The sequence below is a fragment of the Larimichthys crocea genome, chromosome XVIII, assembly GCF_000972845.2.
Source record: "Larimichthys crocea isolate SSNF chromosome XVIII, L_crocea_2.0, whole genome shotgun sequence".
Classification (NCBI taxonomy): Eukaryota; Metazoa; Chordata; class Actinopteri; family Sciaenidae; genus Larimichthys; species Larimichthys crocea.
Genome location: NC_040028.1, coordinates 10,601,733 through 10,621,589, shown reverse-complemented (window position 1 = coordinate 10,621,589; position 19,857 = coordinate 10,601,733). Strand labels below are relative to the sequence as shown.

General features: G+C 39.4%; 2 protein-coding genes across 2 annotated transcripts in view; both read left to right on the top strand.

Moving 5' to 3' along the window:
• The window catches only part of abca12 (ATP-binding cassette, sub-family A (ABC1), member 12), a 63,865-nt gene extending 60,804 nt beyond the window's left edge, over positions 1-3,061 (top strand). The window contains exons 67-71 of the mRNA XM_019255452.2: positions 36-139; positions 365-457; positions 631-736; positions 1,708-1,845; positions 2,310-3,061. Coding sequence (XP_019110997.2) covers positions 36-139; positions 365-457; positions 631-736; positions 1,708-1,845; positions 2,310-2,411 — 543 coding nt within the window. The 3' untranslated portion in view covers positions 2,412-3,061. The remainder of the gene's footprint in view (positions 1-35; positions 140-364; positions 458-630; positions 737-1,707; positions 1,846-2,309) is intronic.
• Positions 3,062-4,313: 1,252 nt separating this feature from the next.
• bard1 (BRCA1 associated RING domain 1) overlaps positions 4,314-19,857 on the top strand; it is a 24,247-nt gene continuing 8,703 nt past the window's right edge. Inside the window, exons 1-9 of the mRNA XM_027291045.1 lie at positions 4,314-4,543; positions 6,220-6,276; positions 6,920-7,068; positions 7,669-8,702; positions 10,092-10,172; positions 11,849-12,021; positions 16,825-16,951; positions 17,071-17,203; positions 19,131-19,223. Of these exons, the coding sequence (XP_027146846.1) occupies positions 4,452-4,543; positions 6,220-6,276; positions 6,920-7,068; positions 7,669-8,702; positions 10,092-10,172; positions 11,849-12,021; positions 16,825-16,951; positions 17,071-17,203; positions 19,131-19,223 (1,939 nt within the window). The 5' untranslated portion in view covers positions 4,314-4,451. The remainder of the gene's footprint in view (positions 4,544-6,219; positions 6,277-6,919; positions 7,069-7,668; positions 8,703-10,091; positions 10,173-11,848; positions 12,022-16,824; positions 16,952-17,070; positions 17,204-19,130; positions 19,224-19,857) is intronic.

Here is a 19,857-nt window from a genome sequence, read left to right as displayed (position 1 = left end):
CTGTCCCCCTCTCTTATTTGCTCCTCTCTCCACAGGATGAGCCAAGCTCTGGCATGGACCCTCGCACCAAGCGTCACCTGTGGAAAATCATCTCTGAAGAAGTGAAAGGAAAATGTGCCGTGGTCCTCACCTCTCACAGGTTCAGAACAGTCCATTTTTGCACACTGCAGAGAAGCCTTTGACATACACATTGCTAAATTCCAGTATTTTTAATATACAATTTGTTTAGGATTGTGGCTACAATTACTTTTCCTGATGAGTACAAAATGTTTTTTTTTTTTTCATAACAGCAGGCATTGCTAATTACTGTATGCTTAAAGGGTCATAGCATGATATTTTATCTTTCTTTGTCTCCGTATCTCAGCATGGAGGAGTGTGAGGCACTGTGCAGCCGGCTTGCCATCATGGTGAAAGGACGTTTCCGTTGCCTGGGCTCCCTGCAGCACATTAAGAACAGGTTAGTAACCTCTGCTCTCCCTCCAACCACCCCAGTCCTTTGTGCACCTGAAACCCGAATGCTCAATTCCAGTTGTAAGAACAGTGTACCCTTGCTTCAACACCCTCTCATCCCTAATCCTTTAGACATGTAAGAACAGCTAAGCTTTGTTTGTTAAAATATCCTTTTTGCAGGTTCGGCAGTGGATTCACTGTGAAGATGTACTTGGCCGAGGCCTCCTGTGACACAGAGGCAATCACTGACTTCATGCAGACAAAATTCCCCAGCACTTATCTCAAGGTGAGCTTTGCCAACAAGCCAAAGAAGTCAAGAGTACTTACTCAAAAAGAAAGAGAAGGTTAAGTATACAGTACAGTGGAATGTTGCTGTACATTTGGTGAAGTAGCTGTATGTATGAGAGCTGTCATTTATGATATAGTTTTAAAGCAGCATTAAATTGACCTTTTTTTGCCATTTGGGGGTAATGGAACAAGCTGATATTTTTGCCTTATGAAGTTGTTAAGGCGAATGTGTTAGCAAACAGTTGCCTATTTAGACACAGAGCAACTTTAACATCCATTTGGACTCATGTTTCATTCCTCCTTTAGCTCTGTTTTTGGTCTTCGCAAACTCCTGAGGGAAATGTCTGGCTCTGTAGCAGCTTAATGCTCGACCATTTTTACAAGCTTGTTGCTATTTTTGTCTTTCAGTTGTTTGGCAGTGGACAGTGTTGCATACAGTGGAATATATCAGAGTTTTTATTTACTTATTTATTTTTTTGCAGCTAGAGACAAGGTTGATGAGGGCGGTGAGGGTGAACAAAAAAAAACAAAGAAAACAGCAAAGTTGTGGGCTGTAAAACCAAAGTAATGAGCTGAAGAATTCTACTGTATAAAAACTCTGAGGGGGAGCTATGGGGAACTGCACAGTTGGGTGATTTTTGTGTGTTTGTTCCTGTGATTTCACATGCAATTTCACATTATGCATATTGATTTAATTGATTGTAAATCTGACAATATTGATTTGTGCAGCTTTAAAGAATCCATAGAAAATTAACTGTGTGTTATTGACATCAACACCTCGCTATCCTCGTGGATATTTCATCTAAATGTCCTGACTTGTTTAACAAAGAAATCAAGTCATTGCACAAGCATTCCAAGTATTAGTCTTTCCCATCCCAGATATTCAGCTAAACAGCTTTTCACTGCATTGGACAGAATATTTTAAGAATAGTCAACCCTCTACTTGTGCATTCTTTCTCAATACCACAGGACCAGCACTCTACCATGGTGGTGTACCACATACCAGTTGCTCCAGGTGGGGTGGCTGAAATCTTTGACCAGCTGGAGTCCAACAAGAATGCTCTGAAGATCAAACACTTCTCCGTGAGCCAGACCACACTAGATGAGGTGAGGAAAAAAGAGACAGGACATAAACAGGGGGAGAAGCAGCACTAGTGTGAGGTTTTGTTGGGGTGGGTAGATGGCAGCGAGGGACAGGAGATGAGAAGAGAGGAGAGAGGGAGGGAGGGGACACAGGGACAGAAGAAATCTGAGTGGGAGTGAAAGAGAGTGAGTAGAGAAAGTTTAACAGAGGCAGAGGGGAACTGACAGAGGGTACGCCTGAGGGAAAATAAATGGAATATAAGTTAGGGAGAGAGAATCCGTGAGCTTTATATGCAGCCAGTGATGATATTTTTCAACTACTTTGCCCTTTTAGGGCTCTGGGATTGGAAAATACCATAGGCAGACTAAAGAGAGTGGGGTCAGGAGGGGAACCTGAACTGCAGGTTAATTAAAATGAACGAGTTCAGGGTGAAAATAATTGTCTTTTATATTGACATGGCACTTAAATTATTACTGATCCTTCACAGGTCTTCATCAACTTTGCCATGGGAAAGATTGGCATGGAAAACATACCAATTCACGAGGACGACAGTGACGACCTTGGCTCCATTAAGTCAATAGAAACGTAGAGCTAACTGCCATCTTTTCTATGCTGTTTTGGCTGTGTCCACTGTGAAATGAAACATCGCATCTATTTATAGTAAATCAGGCTAATATATGAAATAAGACCTGAATCCATTCATGTCTTTTACTAATTATTTCTTCCATCTTGTCTGATATGAAGGATACTTTATATGTCTATGCTTACTAAATTAAAATTCATTTTTTATACACGCACAGATGTAAAAAAAAAAAAAAAGAGTTTTATGTTTATTAACTTTTTTCTCATCTTACAATTCTCCAGATCTCTTTTTTATCAATCATGTAGGTAGGATATTATTTTTTTCTCTGTGATTGGGACACTGTTTACTATTAGAATATCATAGCAAATCAAAAATACCTATTTTTCTTTTTAGAATCATCAAAGAAGTTATTTTTTCTGTAATTGTGTCTACTGGATGATATTTGACAAAAGAAAAAAAAAATCACGCTCAGAGGAACATCCTCAATATGCACTTTTCCCCTACTCATTAGCACTTTCTCTGGGGGCATACCTACCTTTTACAATGGATATATTGAATATTTAATTGACTATTTCCCACTTATAGACCAGTTCAAGAAGTCTTGAATGTATCTAACCTACTTGTATTATTCTAATAAAGGTATTTTTCAAATGCAACCTCTGCTGTACATTTGCTTTTCTTGTGAGCACTGAACCACTTTCAAGATCAGATTTTTCCCAAGCTTTCTTATGATCTTTCAATAGTTTGAATACATTGGAGATTTATCATGCCTGATGTATCTGAAGAGAGTATATAGGCTAATCACACAAACATGGTCAAGGTGGTCATAGATAAAAGAAAAATAATTTGAAAAAGAAGATAATGAACACATAAACATGTTCATTTTTGAAGTATTGCTTCTGCAATAAATGAGCCAGCTGGTTAAAAAAAAAGGTAATATTTCTTGGACAGTCCTTGGATATGTCTGGAATATTCAATAAGAGTGGAGGCCACATTATGACGCACATATAGATGAATGCTTTTTCAATTAAGCCAATGAAATCTAACAGGATGAATACATTTTATTACACATTTCTTTACAGTACAGGAAACCAGTGTGTGGCAAACTGTATGCCCCCCCCAAAGAAATGAAAGAGAGTTTAAACACTGAAGAGACGATAAATATAAAAATTATATTTAATGCATTCTTCTGCTGTTACAACATCCTGACATGTTCAGTGTCTTTAACTGTATATTTACGCAGTTTATATCAGTTTTTATTTATTTCATTAAAAGTCCTACCAACCTTTTTTTAAACTTTATTGAAAGAACAAACAAACCAATAAGAAATTCAGTCATACTAGTTCACATTGTAGTAACATAGCATCTGCATAGTTACATGATAATATAATAAGGATCAAAAAGAAAAAGCATGAAAACAAAAAAAGCAGAAATAAAACTTAGTTGTGACAGACTTTGTAATCTTACATATAAATAAAGTTCTAGTTATAACTGTTGTGACAGGTTACAGGTTAAACATATCTGCATGAATATTTATTATAGATAGCCTTTTTTCTTTTAGTAATTAACTTAAGAGACTTAAAATAATATTCAACTTCAATCAAAAATAGCATAAATGAAGGTGATGAATCTTGAAAATGTACATTTATGGATTTGAAATTTCCCTAATAAAATATAAAGGTTGACAATAATACATAGCTTCTTTTATTTGTATTCAAAATAAGTAATAATGTTTTTTGTTTTTTTTTCCTTCAATGCTGATTTTATGTTTTGTTTTACACAATATATAGTTATTTCCAAATTGTGCTACTATATGGGCAAGCATAAAATAACCGAGTTACATTTTCTGGTACAACTTGCTTGAGGGGGAGGGCCGCATCCCTACGTCATCGCCGTAGTTATGGCAACCTACGCTGGTTACGTCCGTGAATATTTGGCGGGAGATGTAAGTATCCAGGAAGTAAGAGCTCCGCTTTGTTGTTTTGTTTCGTGCCTTTCATTCACGCACAGTTACAACAGAAAGAGCCGCGACACAAAAACAAAAACATGGATAACGAAGTCCTCGTTCAGACAAGTGACTGGAAGAACACTAAGGAGGCGGTGGCGAACTTTCGACGACTGCTGCTCTGCTCCAAATGGTAAGATTCACGTCACTGCAAAAAGGGAGCCAACGCTTACGGTTAACGATAAAAGCAGGACTTTACTACCTTTTTATTTAGAGTAGTTTGACCTGGAAACGTAACGTTAAGCAGACAGTCAAACTCCGTCTCTTGAACGCTAATTGTTGTCGTTTTCACGCCATAGCTGACTTCTGCTTTGTCTGCAAGTCTGCTACATTTAGACGTGTGCCACAGTGAGATCACACCCAGTGCAACAATAATACAGGATAACAGTAAAAAAAGACAGATCACAACATGGCACACACGATAATACATCATAGATAAATAGAGCAGAAATACACAACACATGGTACACACTACACATGACAGCCTGAGGGTGGACAAGCTGGCATGTTGTGCAAAAGCTTTACTGATACAGCACTTTTTAAATCTGATATGCGGATATAAACATTTCCCAGGTAGACGGATAAATAGCATAGTGTAGTAAATGCCAGGACGGGACACTGTAAGAAGTTGGTGTGTGTGTGTGTGTGTGAGAGAGAAATCGTTTGATTTAGATGGCAGGGTTGATTTTTTTTGTTTGGGGTTGAGTGTCGGGGGCATAGCAGGATGTTAAAAATGACTGTCTGGAAGAAAAGGATGTCACGCAGCCAGATGGCAGGAGGGTGAGGAGTCTGTGAGAAATGAAGGAGGGGTGGTCACACTGCTGTCTCCACTATCTGATGCAATTACCAAATCAGAGTGTTGTGCGGCGGCTCGGGGTGATCTCTATTGTGGGAACACCATCAGAGGAAACTGTTTAAACCTGTTAAACACTATAGTCTGTGTTGTCGTTGTTGTGTGCATGTTAACATGCGGGCATTAGCATTTTACTCCAAGTCCAGCCTCAAAGAGCCGATAGCATGGCTGTAAACCCTTAGTCTTGTTTAGTTGTAGAGCCACAAATAACCATTTGTCTTGGAGGGCACTGCCTCAAGACCTTTAATCCCAAAACCCTTGATGATAGATAAATAGATAGATGGATAGATGGATGTCGACTCAGAGCAAATGATCTATTACATGTCCGTTATCCAAATATCTACCCTTTTGTGTCACAGGATGAGTAAGTCTCTTCTTCCTGCACATAGGGGAGTCATTAGAGTGTAATGGCAGTGGGCTTTTTATAGTGAGAGAGTTGAAGGAGCGTCCGACTGAATCTGCTCCGTTCTTTGGTCATGTAGGGGATGTGAACTGTTCTCCATTATTGTTTTAAAAGGATGGAGCATTGGAGTATTCTCCCAACAACCAACTACAAAGTTACCCATGTATGGCGACCAAGGTTGCAAACGAGGTGGAACATTTCCTCCCAGAAACTTTCCATTGGAAGTTAAGATGGAAATTACGTTGGAATTAATGTGAATTTATGGGCATTAATGGGGTATTTTAGTAATTGGGGGGTAAGCTAGCATCATGATAAGATAAGCCTCATAAATGCTCAATGAAACTATGCTGGCTATAGCATCAAATATGGTTGTTTTAGTCTAGATTATGCTAAATATATATTTCCCCCAGTTATATTTAAGTTCCCTGTCAATGACCAACCTTCAGTATTGTAAACTCCCCGGGTTAATTCCCATGTAAAGTTTCCGACTTTTGTAAATTCCCTTCTAATTTGTACTGACCACTTTCAAATGTCAAAAATCTTTTTTTTTCAGCTCAGATTTAATGACGGACCCCGTGTGTCTGGGACTATGCGAGCATATGCTGTGCAGGTACTGTATCCTCAGCTGTTGTACTCTGACATGCTCGCTAACAATAGTCTGACAAATAGTCAGATTTGTCAGACGCAGGTGCAACTAGTAATGTTGATGTTAATTATGGCTCCATTCCATTCAGGTGCTTTATCACCCGAACTGTAGTATTGTGCATGCTGGTTTACTAAAAGGAATAGAGGAATAATACATTTTGTGTTTGTTTAACATCCTTCTGTCTTCTACTATAAATCAAAATGTCCACAGTACAGTCTTTCACTTTCTCTCAGATTTAAGGGGTGGCTGAAATGAGGCAGTCAAGTACATTGGATCAACAGATTGATATTCTATTGATCCAACCAATCAATAGTAATAATAGGAAGAAATGCACAAATATTAGTGTTCAGGACAATTTACGAGTTTATTCCATCCATCTGAGGGACACAGGGAATTTACAGCTCACTTTTTCATAAATGATTGTTAGTTTGGATATGTTGTAGTTAGCATGTTTGTGCTTTGTTATAGAGCTTGTTTCTTGTGTCGATTAAATACTGCACACCCACACCAGTGGGAATTAATGTCCCTGTAGGAATAAACTATAGCCTCAATCTATTTCTTCCCGTCATGACTGAGTGATCTAATCCAAGATATGTCTATCGATCAGGTCCTGTGCTGGCCCTCGGGCAGGAGATGGCTGCGTGGTGTGCAACAGTCCTGCGTGGGTGAAGGACATCCAAATCAACAGGCAGCTCAGCAGCATCATACAGCTTTTCTCTGGTTTAGAGTCCCTACTCAATCCCAGAGAACAACCAGGTAGGTGGAAGCCTTCATGCTGAATAACATCAGCTTGAAAACCTAATTAACAAGTTATCTTCTCAAATCCATGTGTCTTATTCATTATCTCATCTACCCACACCCCCTTCTATCAATTGCTGGCTGAAACATTAAACTTTTTTCTCTGCCAATATAATTTCTGAATGACAGTATTAGTGGCTTGTTCCTGTGGTTTATTATCTTCGTCGCCCATCCAGCATCCCGGTAATGACAGTAATTATGCAATGCAATTAACCACGGCAGTGTTTAGTTTGCGAGTAGATCTCAGCTTTGACAAAAACAACAGCGCAACTTTCTAAGCCCTGTAGTTAAAACGTGAAGAAATCTGCAGATTTCCGCGGTTTGTGAATTTACACAGAAACAGATAAGGGTTTAAAAAGTTGATTGGGTGCTTGACAACTTGTCAAAACTGAGTATTATTGGTGGCAGTGCAGTTTTTCTTTTGAAGTTTGCCATTGTTCTTCTTTTAATCTCGACAGACATTGGAACAACTTTTTGGCAGCAGTTCACATTGAGAATTTTCAAGTACGTTTTTATTTTGTTGAACATACTTTTTTTTTTTTTCACTCCTCACTGCAGACTCGTCTCTAGCTGAGATTCGAACACAACCTCAGAGCCCTGTCTTTAAAAACAAGAAGAACTTCAAGATCTGGTTCAGTCCTCGCAGTCGAAAGGTACGATGCATGGTCGACAAGCCTTCAGAGGTCATCGTACCAGAAAACAGGTCTTCTGAAGAAACAACTGCAGCACAGCCAGACACAATTACTTCTCACCATCAGGACCTCTCAGTTTTCAATTTTACCTCGTCCTCCCAAGACTCTGGCTCCTCTTGTTCTGAAAGATGCAAAAATGAAAAGACAAATGGGAAGAGGTCAACTAAGAAAAATGCTGCCAGCAGGAAGGTGTTAGTGCAAAAGACCACGAGGACCACACAGAAGAAAAACGAGCAGAAGATGAAGAAGAACAGACTGGAGGCCATAAACCAGCAATGGGGGATCACAGAGGAGGTCAGCGCCTTAAAGGGAAAGGAGGATTCCTGTGCTGAAGAGACACGGAGGTCCAGTAAGAGGGTTTCCTTCCTAAGCCCTGCTGTCACGTCTGACGAGCCTCAGCCCAAAGTGCCACAGGGGAGTACTAATGGACTCAGCCCTGGCAGGAGCACCCTGAGAGAGAGTCTCTCAAGAAGCAGCACTGTACTAAATGACCAAACCCTGCCTGGTCAGAGTGTGTCAGACAGTGTTGTGAGGCATGACAAACTGTCTACAAATGGCACCAGCCCAACTGACAATCCTGAAAAACAGGACAAAGTATCTCCCCCAAAGCATTCCTCGAAACGATCCAGAGTGGAGGAGAAGGTCTCCACATTGGAGACCACCCCAAAAAGGCCCAGGGTTTCCCCGGGCAGGAGGAGAAGGTCACTGATGTCCCCAGCGGTCCTTAGCTCTTCATCTATGGCCAGCCCCAGGTGTGATAAGACCATCAGAAAACAGCAAGGAGACAGCCCCTCTGTCCTAGCTACTGTTGGCAGAAAATCTCCCAGTTCTCCCAGGAGCCCTGCAGTTATGAAGAGGAACCACAAAGGAGAGACCCTGCTGCATCTAGCTGCTATAAAGGTCAAGAGGTTTCTGAAAAATTTAACTTAAAGTATAAATTAGTTAAAAGCAAACTCTTGTATTTCATCCCTCAATTTGCTGCTCCTTTGTCTTTCATGATTCAACAAGTGGCCAAAGAAAATTCTAAAGATGCATCAGTTGCAAACAGGTCCCTTGAACTTTCTGCATTATCTTTTAGTTTCTTTTAGGGCTGCAGATATCGAATATTATGGTAATCAGGTATTCTATTGAACATTCCATTGATTAATCGAGTAATCGGATAAAATTATTACCGTAATTTTGAGCGTTTTGAATATAAGCCGCAGGTTTTCATGTTGTAACATGAGGTATTTACACAGAAAGACGATACACGGAATATTTTTTTTTTTGTTTTAATTTAAGACACGCTGTTTTTCAAACTGCCTGAAAATCGGCAGCACGGCACCAACACGCCATCAACACGGGATGCCAAGATTACGTGCAGTAGCTCTATTTCCTTCTTTAATAGCCAGATCGATTGCCTTTTAACTTAAAAGCTGCATCATATGCATTCTTCGTGTGTTTTCCACGATCAGGGTGTGTGCACGATGTGCAAAATGACAGTTCAAAATCAAAACTAGTGTCTTCTTTGGCGCTTAATCTGTCTCACTTTTGCGTTTCCTGCTAGAGAATGCCCCCATGTTGGCCGTTGGCTGTAAAAATCTATAAATTAGCCACACTGTTGTGTAAGTCGCAGGGTTTAAAGCGTGTGGAAAAAAAAATCCTCAATCATTTTTTGGTAATTGAGTTACTCGAGGAATCGTTGCAGCCTTAGTTTCTTTCAAAATGCAAGATTTTTTTGTGGACCAGTCTGTAGGATCTAGTGTCTAACAGTGTAGCTGCTGATTGCAACCCCCTCGACTCAATGAGGAGAAACTATAGTGGATTAAAAACAAATGTGTAAGGCCTTATCTAGAGCCAGTGTGTAGTTTCTTCAATCTGGGTTACTGTACCATACTGTGCTGTAAGGGGACCTGGGGCTCCTGTAGATATAAACAGCTCATTCTGAGGTTAAAAAAAACATACACTAGTGAAAACATATTCATAATATATTACATTTCTGCAATATTCTCTAAATAGAGGCTCCTAAATCTTACACACTGTACCTTCTTCCTGTGGGTTTCCCCCTCTCAGTTGCACGTATTAGTCTTCATGATGATCAGACCTTTGTGTTCCAGTCAGCTGAGAATAAACTGTCTTGCAGTAATCCTTGTAAACATAGCCATACTCCCTCACTGGATCCCAGACAAGGTAATCAATTGTGGAGTGTGATTGATAAACACCAGGGCTTTGGTACACTGGGATCAGTTGCTGCGTTTTACAGGCCTGCATTTCTGACCTCGGGTTTGTTGTTCTCTCCGGATCCTGCAGGGAGATGTAGAGGCTGTCAAAGAACTGCTGGACCAGGGGGTTGACCCTAACCTGAAGGATAATGCTGGGTGGACACCTCTGGTAAGACTAATACACAAAGTGATACATTTGAAAGCTTTATTTGTTGTGCAGAAAAAACTCTGACAAAAGGTTTGATCAACAAAACACAGCTGTGGGCTGTCAGACTTGGATGCAAAACTTGTTCTTGTTTACTGTAGCTTTTCTAACATTTACATCTTGCCGTTTAATGTTTATTGTATTGTCATCTCCACTAACAGCATCTGCAGTTATGAATATGCATGAAAGCTTAGTTTGCCTCTCTAAATATCTCTTTTGTGACATTTTTTTTTCTTTTTTTTTTCTGCCATGTGAGTTGTTGTTTCAAGACAAACAAATAACCAAAAGTAATAATCTGCACTGGTCATGTCATTGTGGAACATTGACACATACTTTACAATACCTTTAGCTGAGTGGTAGAGTATGTATGCCAGAAATGAAGGCTTCTACTCCAGTCCATGACTGTAAGTAGAGCCATCTTTTATGCCTGTGCTCCTTTAGCAATTTAGCCTTAAGTTACACAACAAGCTGGAAAATCCTTCAGCGCTGCCTGAGCCATTTTTATTTCTTTGAGAATGAGCAGGAGAGCGTTTGCATCGCTGTATTATTGCAGTACTTCACATGGCTACTTGCTATCAAGATGCTCCACTCAAACTTGGGTTTAGACAGTTCGCAGCTGATGTCAAATCGCTGCCACTAAGCTGAGAGCATGACATATTTCTATTTGACACTTTTATGTATCTAAGAGGAATACGAGCCGACTTACTTAACATGCTACATGCATCTAGACCTCGCTGATCTTTGTCAGTGCCGCACTTCATGAGCCATTTTACCAAATGTGGGTTATTTGCTACTAACTAATCTGCTAACTAATATTGAGGGTTACAAAGTTGCCTTTGAGATTTGTGTGTGCTCCCAGAGTTTGTCGAGCGTAAAATTGTTACAGCAAACAACTTTACAAATCCATGCATTATTGTTGTCACTATGAGCAAAATAAACATTTGTCTTCTCTGGATGATTAAAGAAAGTTGGGATTATCCCTGTATTACATGAAGCAGTTGTCACTAAACCCATTTCATAATCTGTATGATGAGTTCTTATTCAATAACAACAAATAAAAACAACACAATATAGTTGCATATTCTTAAGAATTGCTGATTCATGGTGCGGATAAATGTTTTAAGTAAATGCGATATACCGTATTGGAGGGTTGAGCCAAATGAAACTGAATTGGAACAAAACCAGGCTCCGCAGTAAAATCCTCAGCCGCCCAATTTATTTAAACGATCACAACTGTTTAAAAACAGTCGCTGCGGCGGATCTTAATCTAGTTTCTGAATGAAAAGCCGTCGCGCTGTTTTTCATTTTGTCAAATTACCCTCAGGTTTTAGTTGCAAACATAATCTTTAAACACTCACTTTTATTGAGATATGCCTCATTTATGTTCAGGTCAGGCCAGGATAATATTTAACTGTTGTCCTCAGAAGATATCTCTCAGTATCAGCTTATTTCTACAAGATTTATGCAGTGCGATTAAACTGTAATATCTGATTGGCAATTATCTGAGTACCTCATATTTTCACCCTGCCACAGTGATTTAAAAAAAAAAAGGCGACTGCATACCGAGAATAAAGCTGTATTTTGAGGATAACAGAGAAAAAAAACACATCAAAGGATGACTGCTCTGCTTTTTGTTCCAGCATGAAGCATGTAACCTGGGTCACCTAGCAGTTGTGGAGGTGTTGGTCTCAAGTGGTGTCCTGTTGAATACACCCGGCTATAAAAATGACTCTCCACTCCACGACGCTGTGAGGAACGGACACCCAGCCATTGTAAAAGTCCTGCTGCAGCATGGAGCCTCGCAGCACGTACTGTAAGTTGCTTCAAGTGTTTGTTTGCTTTTCATACTTGGAATTTATTGATTTTACAGGTGAGATGCTATCATACCATTTTTGTAATAACAATTATACGCCGCCACACTGGAGTGTGGCTATTATAAAGGGGATGCTCAAACGTATCCCATAATAATCCTCCACCACAAGATCAAGGTCAGCCTTGTGTGCACATAGTCACTCTGTGAAAAAAAAGAGCAGGCTCAGGACAAATTATTATCTTCACAGATGACATGTTTTGTACTGAATCCAATAGAACAGACTTGTATTAAATACTACATTTGAGACATTTTGTCAAAGTTTCAGTTGTTTTTGCAACACCATATACGTAAATAAATGAGGTGGACCAAATCTAACACCTTTTCAACTGAGTTCGACAACTAAAGGAGAAATCTCAACGGCAGCTGTACCTTTTTGGTAATTTAATATTTAATGCACGGCTATTGTATTTCATTGCATTACATCATAGAGGTGCTTCTGTTATTCTGAACCAGCGCTTATTTTGCTTCAATAAATCATCAAGTGGTTGTGTCCTGGTTATTGTACCACGCATTCAGCCCTTTATTATCACAACATGCGTGCGTTAGTGCAGTACATTTGTGGACAGATAGAAAATCAACCAAGGCTGATTAGTTGTTGTATCAGCGTTGTTGTTAGTTGTTGTATCAGCGTTTCTGGCCTGTGGAGGCAGACTAGATGAATAGCCCAACGTCCATAATGAGGGAGACGATGCTGGTTAATCATTGTGATCAATGGAGTAGTTGATTGGGGTAAGTATGTCGGTCAGTTAGCGCTCTCTTCACGATCATTTTACACCAATCATCGTCTGTCTTCTCCCTCCTTCATTTCATTTTGTTTGTTTCATTGCTTTGATGGGCCCCGATTGCTGGGTCGTACATTTTCTCCTCTTTACTTTCTTACTTGTCTGCAGGGCGAGGAAAAAGAGGTAGCAGTTGGGACTGTCTGTCAGACCGCTGTAAGATGAATGCAATCCTTGCCCCAGCCTCCTCACTTACCACACACACACACACACACACATATATATATATATATGCTCACAAGCCAAGACATCTGCCAGTGCAATCCCTAATGGAATGACTGGCACACACAGCTCTGGGTTTGGTAATTCAGGTTTTTGCAGTTTTTCATTGTTCCTCTTTGTATGTGTGTGCACGTTGGGTTTGAAAGATTGGACTGCACTTTTTCTTTGTTTGCACTCTGTCCTCTAAATCAGTGACTGTGAGTTCTCTCAAGTATTTGACTCGCTGGACAGGTTATTAAAAATACTGTGGGAAATCTTAAAACAGGCAAATTCTAAAGTGAATACTAATGTTTTATACAGCTGACCATCCCATTATCTCCAAAACAACAGTTTTAAGCATTTAGAAACCTTTGACTATATTTATCCACAATGTTAACAAACTTAAAGTACCATGTTGGTATTTTGTTTATTTTATGTATTTACAACAACGTTTCTATACTTACTGCAAATAATTTTCCTAACAATACATGTACATCTTGTGTACTGGAATTTAAGAGACACAGAGGTGATTATAATTAAGGTCAGTATGAATTCAGTGCTTCAGGCGCTCATTAGGACTGAGCCAATTCACATATGTCTCTTTTTGTTTTCCATCTCATTAAAAAAATGTTTTTCATTGAAAAACAAACTAGAAAAATACAGTATTTGAAATGACATTTAAATTAGGTGAAACACTACAGACATTACTTCAGATATTTTGTTGAGTTTGAGCATGACTCGTGTTGTGTGATTGTGCCTGGAGAAGGTAGTATACTATCTGCCACTATTATGCCCCATTTTGTTGTTTAAAAGTGGCTCGTCCAGCAATGAATACATGGCCTGTGTCATGAACAGTGACACGTAAGACTATTTCTGCATATTTAGCTCACTCAAAATTGGGCTGGTAATATTTGCACATTGTCATCACTAAACTTAGGAGATCATGAAATAAACATTAGCCACAGAAGAGGTGCAGATTTTGCAATAAGTACTGCCCCGCAGACGAGTGAGACAGCTCCATGAAGTATTCCTTATTCCTTATTCCATCCGTTTAGGAAAACCGGACAGCTATGTCATGCCTTCGCCATCCATGGAAAAAAATCATCTTGCAGAACACTACTAAATGCACATCATGAGCTGTTTATCCAATATCGACTGAAAAATAAGTAGTTAGGCTCAATATTCCCTGCACTACAGCACTGAGCATGGCTTACCTGCAATAAGACGAGACAATGTTTTCACCTTCCACTGGTTAAAAACGACGTTCTTGTTCCTTCTAATTTTTGACATTTACTTCAGTGTGGAAAGTTTAATCTTCTTGGCTACTGTTAGGAACATCAAGTCAAGTGTTGTCATTTGATTTACACCTTTTGGCATCACTCACGGCTAGCATTCGCATAATAATTCTGAAACAATTCAGTGTATCTGAAGATCTAAATGCAGTTAGGTGAGTAGTGAACTTTATCATCAACTATCAGCCGCAGTGCCCTGACTGATCCAACCATCATGAGTGGATTATTTAAGAAGCAATGAACCTTTTGATTAAAAATGCATTCAGGCCTCGTTCACTGCCTCATCCGCTGCTTGCTGCGTGTTTCCATCATTAGACTTATGGCTTCTTAAAGACTTATTGCTGAACTGACACAGTTGAAAAAAGCTCTGTCAGCTGTGGTTTAAATTTTAAACTGACCCCACGAACTCATAGCACGTGGTACTCTTTGAGCAAGTTTGATAGTTTTCAGAGCTAAATACATTTAGATTAAATAGAAAGTGTTTAAATGCTACAGACCAACAATAAGCTGTTGTTTGTTTTTGTTATAGTTTGGTTAATATACTCTAATGTTGTTCTGTAAAAAGGAAGTGAGATGGTGTATGAACTTAATATTTGTATCTCCTCCTCCCAGTTAGAAGTTTCAGAGTTACATTGGTTATCCTCTAGAACCACCACCGCCTTCCTCCCACTACTGTGCTTAAACAGAGGCTTGTGTGAGAGTCAGTGACTTCACCTCCTGCACGATTTTCCACGCTTTATAATTTTCCTTTATATATTCGTTTCACGTGCAGCTGCATAAACCCGTGTGTGTGTGCGCGCATATGTAGAAGTGTCAGGGACATTTTATGTTTGTTTGTATTTGTGTGTGCGTGTGTGTGTGCGTGTATGGGGTTGGGGGGTATGAATCCAAATGAAATATTTTATGGACCAGTGGACCTATTAATTGTCCCCCAGGTGTTATCTTTGCTGACGCCTAATCTTTTAGAGACGACCTGCTGGGCTTGGTTCTTCTCTCAGTCTCCTCTCCTCCTCGTGCTTTTCTTCATTCTTTTCTCCTCTTCCTCTTTCCTCAAGGTGACCTCTCGTTTCAGGCAGTTCTCTCAAACTTCAAGACACATACTTTAAATGTGTTTGTTCAATATATCTTTTGTAACCACGAGGTAGTCGCAGTTTCATCTCTTTGAGTGCAAAATGCTGCTTCTGTGTGTTTGTGTCCTAGGCGTTAATTGTATATCGCAGTTAAATAACAATACAAATAATGTGGTCTTTTTCACGTGCAGCGAGTCTGTGTTGTGTATATGAACATGACCTAACAAGTGACTGACACACATGGGTGCACCGTTTCACAGAACAAGCAGGGTGTGACATCGTCAAATTGTTTTTCTCAGAGCTCTAGATGAGCAAATATAGATTCTTTTCTGTCCTTGGTCAGTGATACCCTGCATGGATTGTAATGCAACACATGATACGACAGAATGATTATCTTGTCGGAGAAGACTTTGCTTTGGACTTTGTCACAGGCTGTCAGTCAGGACAGCAACAGGTTGGTTATGAATATTAGAATGATTAACTGGTTAGATTTAGGATTAAAAGATTTGAAGTCTCTTGCTAGTTGCTAAGAGACTAGAAAAAAGATGATCCAATTTGAAAGGGGAATATTGTTAAAGTACTTTGACAGTTCGACACCATGTGGTGAAAGGCATGATTTCTGCAAAGTAGGGAAAGTAGGGATTTTTGTTTGAGCTCCTCGGGAAGACGGAGGCTTTGCTGTCAGGGCCCGAACTCAACTCGACCTGTCCAAGAAATAAATCTTTAGAATCTCTACTTAAAATACACTTTTACAGATTCATCTGGTCCAGTTTAAAGTATTTTATTCACCTTACTTCCAGCATTTCAACAACATTGTAATTCAGCTTTTAAACAGTGCTTGTATAGATGAAGGTTTCTATTGGTGTTCTTTTTGTTTTGTTATGATTGTCATTAAAATAGACAAATTGAACAAGTGTAAATAGAAATTTTCTAAATGAAAAACAAACAAGACTTTGCATATTTTGCATCAATTCTAACCGTAAATGTTCTTCAGGGAAAAAATATCATTTATAACATATCAACAGCATCATATCAGTGTGTGTCACACAGAGTCACAAGTCCGACCTACATAAGCCTGACTTTAGATAATGTGTTTCAGATTAAAGCTAGGCTTAAAGTCTCTGCATCACTTAACATACAACATATGTGCAACTACACAACACCTTGCTTCTATGTATTGCGTCTTTATGTTGTGAAAAAATGTTGTAATGTTAATAATATTAAATTATTGAGTTGTTTTTCCTTTTTTTTGTCAGTTTGCTGTCATGTTTATGCTCATCAATTTCAACATGTCTGGCTGTCCATTTGGTCACCAGATGGTCTGCATCGCTGCAAAGGCATAAATACACGAATGTGTGCACACACTGACACACTTTCTCTCTTGAATTTTCTTCTTCACAGGAATCTGCATGGAAAGCGGCCTGCAGATTACGCAGTGAGTGTGGAGATGCTGGAGATTTTCCAAGAAGCCTCAAAAGGAACTCAATATGCTGATACATCTCTCGACCCCTCAGGCAGTTTCTCTGCGGTACGTCTGCACGAGGATGTGTATAACCTTTTTCTATTTTCTCAAGAGTCTTGAAATTATTAACCCTAGATTACCTAATAGTAGACATTTCAAAACTATGTTCTTATGTCATTTCTCAGATGAGCGACTGTGCGAAGAGGGATGAAATGATGGTGTTTCTGGCGAGCAGGCTTTCACAGACAGAACAGCATCAACTGGCCAAACTGGGAGAGCTCCTGGGAGGCAGGATAGCTGACACCTTTTCTGGCTCAGGTAGTGTTTGTTGGGTGCAGAAACATCTTCTCAGGGGGGCTTACATGTCTTTGCTGTTTCAGACAAAGCCTTTTAGGGTACCGGTCACATATGAATGCTTTTTAATTTGGGGCTTTCAGCAACACTGCAATTAACAGCAGCTACCAGACAATTGCTGGTACAATGCGACCATGACTGGGACGTTTGTTCACTGCCAAACACTCTTGATAGGTAATCAATCGTCATTTGGATGTCCCGCTCAACTGAAAGATGTATTGGATGGGCAAATTGCTGGCTCAACCACTCAGAGGCTCTATAGCCTTGAGGTAGTCTCTTGCCCTGGTCATGGTGTTTGTGATGAAGCTTATATACAGTGGCTTCACCACCATGAAGATGGGATTCTTATCTGAATGATCCTTCCCCCACAGAGCCAAGATTTACAGACTTTACTACCATCCACAGACAGATCCTCTGTATTACAAAAGTCAACAGTAGGTGCTTGAACATTATCACTCATGATGGTTCAGCAGTAACTAACAAGTGCTTTTAGAGCTGTATACATCACTGTGATACAACAGCTCCTTCACTGTTGCATAGTAATGGCTGGGAGAACACCAGAGCAAAAGTAATTGAAATCATTCCTCATAAAATGTTTGGAGGTACTGTCTGGGTGATGAATAAGCACTAATGAAAAACAAAAGTGTTTTTCACAACTCTCCCTCCTTTGACCCGAGGTATAAACGTTGGTGCTTTCAAAGAATGTTTTATTTATTTATTTACATGTTGAACTCAAGGCTACAAATCCACGGCCAATGCACAGTGTAAGAATGTTTTGCCCCGGAGATATAATTATGTTTATTTTGTACTCGTCATCTACACTTACTTGTTGAATGAAGAGGCAATACACTTTAATACACTAAACTTTAATTAACCTATAATTATGCAACCATGTCAAGCATTTTACAAAGCTGCTGCTTGGCTTTTTCTTATGGTACCATGAACTGTGTGACAAGTTTGCAGCAGGCTTAACTTTACCCAGGCAAAAGTAAGATTTTTAACTGACCAAGAAATGCACAATATTTAAAGATTAAACAAATCAAAACCATAAATATTAGTCCTCTGCTCCAGTTGGGTTACGGCTGATAAATCAGTGTAATCTATCAATATCAACTTTTAAGTAAAATAGATTTTTAACATTTCTCTATAGTTTTATATTAAAGGTCAAGTATGTAAGATTTAGGGAGCTTTATTTACAAATTAAACAGAAATGGAATCTAATATGCTTAACCATGTTTTCATGAGTGTACAATCATCTGAGAATAAGAATTGTGGTGTTTTTAATTATCTTAAAATCTTAAAATGAGTCTTGCACCGTGTTGAAGTTTCTACTGGAGCCCAGAATGGACAAACTAAACACTGGCACTAAATGGGGCCCTTTCATGTTCCACAGCCGCTGTAGTTTCTCCTTCACACAAGGAAGGAGTTTTCAGTTTTGAACCATGTATAACTAGCAGGCCTTGCTCACAGGACCTGAGGGTGTCCATGTTCAACAGAACAGGAGACATGAACGCATCTAGAATCAGTAGTAGTCACAAAACAAGTAGTTTTCCTCTCAAGATACAGAAGTCATGTTCATGACTCATCCAACCTGGGCTGAGAGAAAAATGTAATTCAAATGTTTGTTCTTATGCAGTTTTTAAAACATTATCCAAATTGTCGAGACTTGAAGACTTAAAGTTATATTGTGGACAAAAGAGCAAACGTATTATCTTTTAACTCTAAAGCTAAGAAACATAAACACACCGTGCAGCTAGACGGTCTTTCATGTCATTCTTGAAGGAAAGCAGGAGGTAGCAGCTTTGTGTCTGTGTAGCACAACTTGTTTGTATCATTTTTTAATTTGCCTTTTGTGTGTGTGTGTGTCTGTCTGTCTCTCTTTTTCCTCCAGTGAGCCATGTCGTGCTTCCAGAAGGACAGATGCCCACCACCTACTCCACCCTTCTGGGTCTTCTCGCTGGCTGCTGGCTTGTCAAATTCAGCTGTGAGTATGGAGTGAGCCATCGGCTGGAGTAGCTCTCTGCGGATGCTGTCTTAGGATGTCATGTCTAACCCCTAACCCTAAACAATCTTGGGGTTAGAACCTGGGTTACTTCCTTCTGTAGGGACACTGAAGCGGATCTATCCAAAATGTCCTGATTGTGTACCCTAAGCATGACTAGTAGCTGCATCAGCTGCGGATGTAAAAGAAAACCCATGCACTTCATGTCGTGTAAATCTAAATAATTTTACTATAGATCCAATTTTACCTCAATGTCCCCTAGATTTTAGAACAGAGAGGTCACCATGACCATGAATTGGATTTGGATATTAATTCACTCCGCTCCTTTTTTATTTCTGACAGTCATTAATTCAGTCTAGACGGCTTTAACAATCATTTCAGCTCAGGATAACACAAGGAACATTTGTGAATAGAATATATTTAGACTGAGTGACATCTTGACTGCGGATAAAAGTCTTGCTTACTTTAACTCCTTTAGCTTATTGTCAAGCATTTTCACATAGTCAGACTGACTGTCATTTTCAATGGTTTCAAGCTGCTTCGGTTATTTATAACACCTTGTTTATTAGGCAAAAGAGCACGGATGTCAGTCTAAAGTGCTTCATTAAATCCCCTC